The sequence below is a fragment of the Mesocricetus auratus genome, unplaced genomic scaffold (genome assembly GCF_017639785.1).
Source record: "Mesocricetus auratus isolate SY011 unplaced genomic scaffold, BCM_Maur_2.0 Super-Scaffold_100045, whole genome shotgun sequence".
Taxonomy (NCBI): domain Eukaryota; kingdom Metazoa; phylum Chordata; class Mammalia; order Rodentia; family Cricetidae; genus Mesocricetus; species Mesocricetus auratus.
Window position 1 is genome coordinate 1,504,114 of NW_024429222.1, and position 9,816 is coordinate 1,513,929.

The window sequence follows — 9,816 nt, forward strand, 5'->3', positions numbered from 1 at the left end:
CAATATGACTTAAAGGTAGAATTCAACACCACCACAGATAACAGAATGCCTACCAAGTCATGGAAACAGACATTTCTCTATTGGATAACCACTGGGTCAAGGAAGAAACAAAGAAATTAAACAATTCATAGAAATCAATGGAAATGCAGGCACAACCTAACCAAACTTCTGTGACACCTTGAAAGCAGAGTTGAGAGGACAGTTCACAGCACTAAGGGCCTCCATAAAGAATTTGGAGGAGTCTCACACTAGCAGCTTCTTAATAACACATCTCAATGCTGTAGATCCAAAAGAAGCAGACTTACCAAGAAGGAGTAGAAGGCAGGAACTAATCAAACGGAGGGCTGAAATTTACTAAATAAACAAAGAATAATAGAAAGAATCAATGAAACAAAAAGTTGTTTCTTTGTGAAAATCAGCAAGATAGACATGCTCTTATACAAACTAACCAAAAGGGGAGCAAAATCCAAAGAAACATCACAAGTGAAAAGGGTGGGCACACCAACAGAGATGGAGAACTCCAGAGAATCATCAGGTCATACTTCAAAAAAATGTACTCCACAAAATTGGAAAATCTACAAGTAATGGAAAATTTTCTGGATAGGTACCAATAATAAAATTGAATCAAGAGCAGGTAAACAATTTAAATTGACCTATAACCTCTAAGGAAATAGAAACAGTCATCCAATGTCCCCTCCCCCAAAAAGCCCAGGACCAGACAATTTTAGTGCAGAATTCTACCAAAGCTTCAAAAAACAGCTAATACTCATGTTCTCCAAATAGCTCCACACAATAGAAACAGAAGGAACATTGACAAACACTTTTTGTGAAGCTAAAGTTATCCTGATACACATACCACACAAAAATGCAGCAAGGAAACAGAATTACAGACAAATATGCCTAAGGACATTGATGCAAAATTAGTCACTAAAAGCTGACAAAATTCCAAAACCATTGACTATGATAAAATAGACTTCATCCCAGAGTTGCAGGGATGGTTCAACATACAAGTGTCTGTCAATATAATCCATCATATAAACAAACTGAGAGGAAAAAAAGTGATAATCTCATTAGATGCTGAAAAAGCCTTTGACAAGATCCCTATTCCCCATTCATGATGAAGGGCTTGGAGTGAATAAGGATGCAAGAAACTTGCCTAAACATAATAAATCAATATATAGCAAGCCATCAGCCTATTAAATGAGGAGAAACTCAAAGAGATTCTACTAAAAGCAGGAGCAAGTCAGGGCTGCCCAGTCTCTCCATATCTATTCAATATAGTACTCAAAGTTCAACCTAGAACAATAAGACCCAAAAGGAGATCAAGGGGATACTACCTGGACTGGAAGAAGAAAACTTTCACAATTTGCAGATGATATGATAGTATACACAAGAGACACCAAAAATTCTACCAGGGAACTCCTAAATGTGATAAACACATTCAGTAATGTGGCAGGGTACAAGATTAATCACAAACAGAAAATCGGGAGCCCTCCAATATACAAATGATAAATGGACCGAGAAAGATATCAGAGAAACAACGCCCTGTACAATAGGCACAAATAGTATATCTTGGTGCAACTCTAACGAAACAAGTGAAAAGCCTGTATGACCAGAAATTTAAATCTTTGAATAAAGATATGCAAAGAAGATATCATGAAATGGAAAGATCTCCCATGCTGTTGGTTAGGTAAGGTCAGTATAGTAAAAATGAACATCTTACCAAAAGCAATCTACAGATTCAGTGCAATTCCCATCAAAATCCCAACACCATTCTTCCCAGAGATCGAAAGTATACTCAACTCCATTTGGAAATATAATAGCCCCAGAAGAGCTAAAATAATCTTGTACAATAAAGGAACTTCTGGAAGTATCCCCTTAGCGCCATACAAATGATAGCAGCATGATACTGGCATAAAAACAAACATGTGCATCATCTGAATGGTATTGGAGACTCTGGCATAATTCCACACACTTATGAACACCTGATTTTTGACAAAGAAACCAAAGTACACAATCAAACATAGAAAGCATCTTCAACAAATAATGCTGGCATAGCTGAAGGGTGGCATGTAGAAGAATGTAAATAGATCCATGTCTACCACCATGCACAAAAACTCCTCCAAGTGGATGAAAGACCCCAACATGAATCCAGTTAATTGAACCTGATGAAAGAGAAAGTGTGAAGTAGCCTTGAACACATTGGCACAGAAGACTACATACTGAATAGCACCAGCAACACAATCACTGAGATCGACAGTTAATTAATGCAACCCCTGGAAACTGAGAAGCTTATGTAAGGTTTAGGACAACATCAATAGCAAAAAATGTCTTAGAGAATGGGAAAAGATCTTCACCAACTACACACGTGACAGAGAGCTGGTTTCCAAAATATAGTAAAAAATAAAAACTCAAGAAGCTAGACAACAAAATACCAACTACTCCAATTAAAAAATGTGGTACATATTTAAATAGAAAAAAGTGCCAACGTGTTGTTCCTTGTGGAGTCCCAATACACAGAGATGGTTGGTGCTCATATATAACACAAAACACACACACTAGTAAGGAGGACTCAAGGCCACATGGCTAGGGTTTATGGTGTGCGAGGGCAATTAGGGGTGAGTTGAGGATTAGGGTAACAGATGCAGGTCAATGGTAGGAATTCAGATGGCAAAGCTGAGGTGCTGCCTGTTCCCAGACATCCCTGGGGGCCGTGGATCGGGAAGCATGTTTATACGGATGTGGAGTAGTGCAGCTGGGAGGAGGGAGGGGCCCTGGGGGACTCTAGGATGAGCCCCATGTGAGGAGGAGAGTCAGGCAGGGAACCCCAGGAGTGACCTCACACTCTTAGTGATGACCCAACAATGCAGAACCCTGCAAGCAGCTAGCCAACTGCTGAGAGACTGCCTGGCAGGCTCACTTGTCTTGAGACACGAGAGAAACCACAATGTTTTCATCCTGTCTCGGGAATACTAGAGAAAGAGGCTCAGACCTCAATAACGATGAAAGTAGACGCCGAGGTGGAGTCCGTGGTGGTGCATGGAGACTCCGGGCACGCTCCTGGTTCCAAGGCATCTGGCCATTTGGACGGAGAGAAACAAACTTGAGCCAGGATAGCCAGGGTAGCCAAGAAAGCCGTGGAAATCAGGGAAGCCAGGATTACCAGGAAAGCCTGGGAAGCCAGGGAAGCCAGGGCAACCAGGGCATTCAGGACATCCAGGGTAGCCAGGAAGGCAATGGAAACCAGGGCAGCCTGGGAAGCCAGGGCAGCCTGGGAAGCCAGGGCAGCCTGGAAAGCCAAGGAAGCCTGGGGAGCCATGGAAGCCGGGGAAGCCAGGGCAACCAGGGCATTCATGACAGCCAGGGTAGCCAGGAAGGCAATGGAAACCAGGGAGCCCTGGGAAACCCGGGAAGCAAGGACAATGAGGGCAACCAGGACCAGGACAACACAGACCAGGTGAGCACTGTGACATCTCAGAATTTCCCTCAGTTTCATTCTGGGTCTTTGGCAGTGAGGAGGTTCAGGAAGAGTTGGAACGGTGAGAGCAAGTCAGGTCACATTCCAGTACCTGTCTGAACCATCCACCTTGATCTCTCCTCAGGTTGGACAGGAGTCTGCACCTGAGGTCCTGAACGAGTCCCCTAGCACCCCCGTCTACGGTCCTCTGGAAGAGATGATGTCTTTCCTGGTGATGGCTATCCAGGGTGGAGACTCCTTCTTTGCCCTTGTCTTCCTCTACATTCAAGAAAGGCTTCTCACCACCCAGGAGGTGCTGGACCTACTGTTCACTCGGTGAGTGCCCACCTCTGAGCTCAGAGGCCTCAGATCCTGTTGTTGGGTCTGAGAAGAGCTCTGAATTTCTAGGGTCCTGTCGGGACCCAACAATGTGAAGTCAGAAAACGCTTCCTGCAAGCTTTGCCCTAGTGACTTTCCTGTCCGGAGCTGAGAGCCTAATGAGTGTGGGTGTCCTTGAACTTTCTAGAAGGTCTGTATCCTTTACCCAATTTTTTGAGGCCATGGTCAAAGCATTTCTCCCATTGTGAAACGTGTCCTGGACTCCATTTTGGCATAGCAAAGCAAGCTGTGTCCAGAGTGGAGAGCCATGGTTGGTAATGCGAGGTAGAGACCCTGTGTCTGCTGAGGTGTCTGTATAGAGATGTCTGTGATCACCCACCCACTGCACAAACATATGTGAAGCACCTTCTCGTATGCATGGGAACTAGTCATTCTTAGAGCAGATAGAACGTCTAGGCTCTGGACGTTGATTCCTCTCCAGCAATCTGAGGGTCCCCAAAGAATTTTTTTAGGTAGTGTCCTGGGGCTCTCCAGGTGACATTATCCTTCCTGTTCTCCTTAGATACACGTCATTCCGCCCCGACTGTGACGAGGATGAACAAGTAAAGAAGTAAGATGGCTTTGTAACCTGACAAGTGCTGCCTAGGCTCTGGAGAACCGGCTCATTTGGGGTCTAAGTGCAAGGGATGGCCGATGGTTGGGTCTCACCCCCTGGTCTCTACTAACATAGTGAGCGCTAAGCATTGCCTGCAGGGTGAGGAGAACCTTTGGGCAGGTTCCTTGCAAGTGGGGATGTTGGAGATGCCTGTGTCCTCCAGTGCCCATGGGAGACTCTACTCTCATCTTGACCCATGGCATGCAGGCTGGGACTGCTCTGCTCTATCAGAGCCCGTGAAAGGGGTGTGTGCAGCTCCCTGTTCACACAGATCTCACAAGGGCTGGATCTGCTCCACCTTGAGGTGTCACACCCATGGAGAGATCCCAGGGTGGGTTGACAAAGGAAAGACAAGGTCACTGACTGTGCTGTCTGTCCCTTTCTGCCAGCACCATCTGTTCCCTCCTGGACTACTGGATCCACAAGTTCCCTCAGGATTTTTGCAAGATTGAACACTTGCCCATTCTGACTCGGGTGAAGAACTACTTAATTGTGAACATGCCCTACTCAGACCTTCTGATCCGTGTCCACTATATGCAGGAAAAGTTGCAGTCACAAGTGGCCAGAGATTCAGGGTCCAGCAATGAGGAAGCCTCAGGGTAGGTGCTTGAGAGCCTGGGAGCAGGGTTCAGGACCTGGGGTGCTCTAGGGATGCTTGAGAGTTTCCTCTATGCAGGAGCTATTGCTGGACCCTAGCTCAGACACAAGCTGTTTTGTTCAATAGGAACGGGACTCCGGAGAGACATGGTCTCCTCTGTTTTGGAAGTCTGATTCTAGGCATGTTGTCTCCTCCTGTAGCTCCACGGCCTCTTCCCCTTCTAGAGATGCCTGCATCAGCCGCACATCTGTCTCCAACCTTAGATCTGGAGAGCCGAGCATCCCCACATGCAGCGCTCCAAATCTGTTGACCAGCAATGAGGACGGCTATTCTGCAGACAGCAGCAGCCTGTGCACTGGAGCCGGAGAGCACACAACCAGCACAACGTCCTGTGACAAGTGTGCAGCTGGAGCCAGTTGTGGCAACAGCTACGTTTGTTACATCACAAGTGTTTGAAGCTGTGGATGTTATATCCATGGCCGTGAGGGCAGACACAGTGCCACTTTCAACATCTTGCTTGGGCCGCAGTGTTCTGCCTCCCCAGGGAATCGCCCTTCCACCCCTTCTCCTCTGGTTGTCCACAAGAATCCTCTCTGCAGACTGCACAGATTCATCTGTTCCCGACACAATGACTCCCCGATATCAACCCGGCAGCATTGCCAGCCCCACAGCCAGACTCACCCTCCCCTGGATAGTAGCCTTTTATTATTCTCGTTCTTTTTCAATGTTGTGTTACTTTAATCACTGTATTAGTTTTAATAAATTGTTCATGTTTGATTTCATTGTCTGAATCGTGATTATGACGTCCACTCTGCATGCCTAGGCCCAGGGGAATGTCTACATGGGAGAGGCTACCTGGAGACAGACCATCCTGGAGAAAGGGAGATAAAAGCCCCGGCCTTGACTGAGTCCAGCTGAATGCCTGGGAGTGGTGCTACAAGTCCGCATAGCTGTGGCTGGCTGCCATTGGCTGGGGTCCTGACCGCCAGGCTCATGTGCTTACAGGTGTCCCTCCAAGGGGTTTCTCCTTGAGTTGCATGCTCCTGTAGCTGGGTAGCAGCCATATTTCAGGGGCCGATGACGACAAACTCTAATGTCACGAGATCTTTTCTTGCCATGTGCAGAAGTTCAAGTACACTTACCTTTTGTGAGTAGAGGGTCTGTTGGGTAGAAATAATATGGCATAATTGGGGGAATTTATTAGACTGATATTTTATTGTCATTGAAAGTAAATTATGAATTTGATAATGAAATATGGAATTAAGAAAGTAATTTGTTTGTGGTTTTTATGATCGCCAACTTTCCTCTATTTGTATGCCTTCTGTCTCTCCTAAATAGGTTTTCTTTATACCAAATGTAGACTACCACATAGAACCATGACTTATCTCAACACAGAGATTTACAAGTCATGTGGTGTTCTCACAGCTGCTTCTCGTAGGATCACGGAACAATTACAAGGGAACATCATGAAAGAATGGGGGAAGATATTGTAAAAGTTAGACTGGTGGGAAGTTTGCTGTGAGAGTCTGTCAGAAACAGCTACACAGCAAAGACCAGCACAATGACAATATCCATGAACATGTTAATGTGTAAGAGGGAAATTTTCATGGGGTCACTTTCACCAGGAACTATAGTTAGGTAATAATTATTGGGAAAAGCACAATTAACGTCTCCTGCTGGGTAATCCACTTATCAGTTTTCTCCTGAAGTGTAGCCATCCTTGAAATTACTGTACACAAATAATCAAAATGGACCCAGCTCATTGTAATTATATGTTTTTGTGAATACACATATGTATCAATCAATCAAAGAAACAAAGTATGGATGAGTTTGATATTGTTTTTATAAGGAGTTTTATAAGGGTAGCTGGAAGAAACTTTAGGGAAGATACCATTGTAAAATATAATATATTTCTACTAAACCCATTAACATAAAATAATCTTTTATAAAAGGTAGTGTAGGTACATGCCACTTTTTTTTTTTCAGTTTAAATTTAGATTAGAAACAAGGTTGCTCCACAAGTCAGTTCCAGGTCCCTCTCCCTTTCCCTGCCCTCTTCCCGTACCCTCCCCCCTATCCCCCATTATCTCCTCATTTCCCCAGGGAGGGTGAGGCCCTCCATGGGGGTGTCCATAGTCTGTCATTTCATCCAGGGCAGGGCCTAGACCCTCCCCCAAGAGTTCAGGGTGAGAGTGCATCTCACATTGTTGGATGGGAGTCCAAAGTCCGTGTGTGTACTTGGGATGAGTACTGATCTACTGCCCAAGGCTCAATAGATTACCTAACCCTCCTCACTGACACCCACATTCAGGGGGTCTTGATCAGTCCCATGCTGGATTCCCAGGCTGATGCCTGGGATTCAAGAGTTAACCTTTGTCAGGTGAGCTGTTTCTGGGGGTTAAACCAGCCCAGTCTTAATCCCTTTGATCATCAGTCCTCCCTCTCTGTTATTGGCTTTCTTGAGTTCAGCTCATGCCACTTAATTGTACAGCTTTCATCCAATTTTATTAAGTGCTGTTAGGGAAAATAAGATAAATTAAAAGATTTGTTTAAAAGGTGAAACAGGAATCTGAATAAGCCACTGGGGCCAAGCTGGTAAACAGCATTCCATATGGTCTCTGTCTCTGTCCCTGGTTTCCAGATAATTGATCATATACTGCGAAGATGTATCTCTGTCTTTCCTTGACTGCCTAAGGCACCTTATTATTGGGTTTATAAAGAGCTCAAATGTAGGTGGTTTTTTGTTTGTTTGTTCCCAAATAACCACAAATATACTTACTCTTATGAATGCCTGGTCTTATCTCATCTCTCTTATCTCATCTCCAACCAGCTTTTTTTCTTGACTTCAATCATCCCATCTACCTTTTGCCTCTGGGTTTTTACCTTCCTCCATTTCTGTGTGTCTTTTCTTCTTACTCCATGGCTGTGTAGCTTGGTGGCTGGTCACTGTGTCCTCTTTCCTTTTTTCATGTTCTATCTGGGTTTTTTGCTTGAATTTCCATGACCAGAACTTACTCTTGCTGCTTCTGTCTTCTTGAAATATGGGGTGTCATCTGAAGAACTTACATTCTTCCCACAATCTTCCAGTGACCTAATTCCTTCCAATTTACCCTATAATATCATGGCTCTTGGTTTTTCTGCATCCATGGCAATAACTTAAAAGGGAAAGGCAAGAACCATGTGTTTTACCCTCAACTGGATACATTGTATTCTCTTACTCTGCTGTCTACAATTAGCGTCACATTCCACATATTAAAGAGCTTGGAAATGGTATAGGTGAAGAACTGAAATCAGAGCTTGCCCGCTGAGAATTTCAGGACCTGAGCAATGGCTTCTATAGAGAATTGTCTTAGTTGGTTTTGTGTAGCTGTGACAATACCCCAGAGAAGTGGAATGAGGCATGATCTCCTGAGCAAATTGGGAACATGGAGGAAGGGAGAGGGAGCCAGGAAAAAGAGAGGATGAGGAGAGGAGGGAAGAAGAAGGTATGGGGGAGCAAGAAGGTTGAGTCGAGGTAAGAATAGAGGAGAGCAGGATGAGAGATACCATAATAGATTGAGTCATTATAGGCTTGAGGAGAGAGCTGACACTAGTGAGATCTCCAGAGATCTACAATGATAGCACCAACTGGCAAACTAAGCAATAGTGGAGAGACTACATTAATTGCCCCTCCTTGATGGTAGGGTTGATGACTACCTTATATTCCATTCTAGAACCTTCATCCAGTGACTGATGAAAGCAGAGACAGATACCCACAGATAAACACTGAACTGAACTCATGGAACCTAGTGACAGAGATGGAGGAGTGATGAACAAAGGGGTCAAGACTATTATGGTGAAACCCACAAATACAGCTGACCGGATAAGGGGGAGCTCTTGAATCCCAGTCTGATGCCTGAGAGGCCAACAGGGAACTGATCCAGACTCCATGAGATATAGTCTCAGTGAGGAGGCCACAGAAATCACTGGGGCCTTGGGTAGTAGGTCAGTGTTTACCATGGCTTATGAATGAACTTTGGGAGCCCATTCCACATGGAGGGATGCTCTCTCAGCCTGGATACATGGGTAAGGGCCTAGGTCCTGCCCTGGATGAAATGACAGACTTTGGAGATTCCCCCCACGGAGGGCCTCACCCTCCCTGGGGAATGATGTGGGGACTGGGGTGGGGGGGTGGGGGGCTGGTGAAGGGACAAGGGATGAGGGGTGGGAGAGGGAGCTGGGATTGACACGTGAAGCATTCATGTTTCTAATTTAAATAAAAACATATACTGAGGAAAAAAACTTTTCTTCTTTGACATAATGTATTATAGACTGGACAACCTTAATGTAGGTATTTAGTTTAAGATCCGTTTCAACACTTTCAACCATGTCCTCGTCCATATTTTCCTCAATGTTACTTCACCCAGGGTCTCCACAAGGTCGAAAGCAACACTAGAAAAGTGTCTATTCTGGAGCTGAGTCATGGCGGGACATTTTTGGGGGGAGCAGAGTGGAGACTCAGCATCACTAAAGGATATGAAATGAGCTGAACCTGAGTTTGTCCTGGAACACCCTGGCATTTTGAAATTGGTATCTGACTGCCTGACCTAGCTCGGTGAAATCCACCCGAACGTTACACTCACAGACCTGAGTTCCTTTCCATGGCTCCATGCCACACTGGCTCTTTTTTATTTTATCTCTTGAAAGGAAGGACTGATACTTTGAAACTGCCTAAATACTCTATTTTCATCTTTTAATTTACTATTTCTATCAATCTGGAGTTGTAGG

The 9,816-nt window shown here is 44.9% G+C and overlaps 1 protein-coding gene across 3 annotated transcripts; it reads left to right on the top strand.

The window, feature by feature from the left end:
* The first annotated feature begins 2,893 nt into the window (after nt 1-2,893).
* On the top strand, nt 2,894-5,826 carry LOC121135950 (collagen alpha-1(III) chain-like). Of its 3 annotated transcripts, none has more exons than XM_040735358.1 (5): nt 2,894-3,457; nt 3,603-3,793; nt 4,359-4,406; nt 4,841-5,050; nt 5,274-5,826. In XM_040735358.1, the coding sequence occupies exons 1-5, from the start codon at nt 2,948-2,950 to the stop codon at nt 5,503-5,505; spliced, it is 1,191 nt and encodes a 396-aa protein (XP_040591292.1). In that variant the 5' UTR covers nt 2,894-2,947; the 3' UTR covers nt 5,506-5,826. The 3 variants fall into 3 exon arrangements, with proteins under 3 accessions (XP_040591292.1, XP_040591293.1, XP_040591291.1); XM_040735359.1 differs by having other exon boundaries at nt 5,313-5,826; XM_040735357.1 differs by having other exon boundaries at nt 2,895-3,457; nt 5,250-5,826.
* The last annotated feature ends 3,990 nt before the right edge of the window (nt 5,827-9,816 follow it).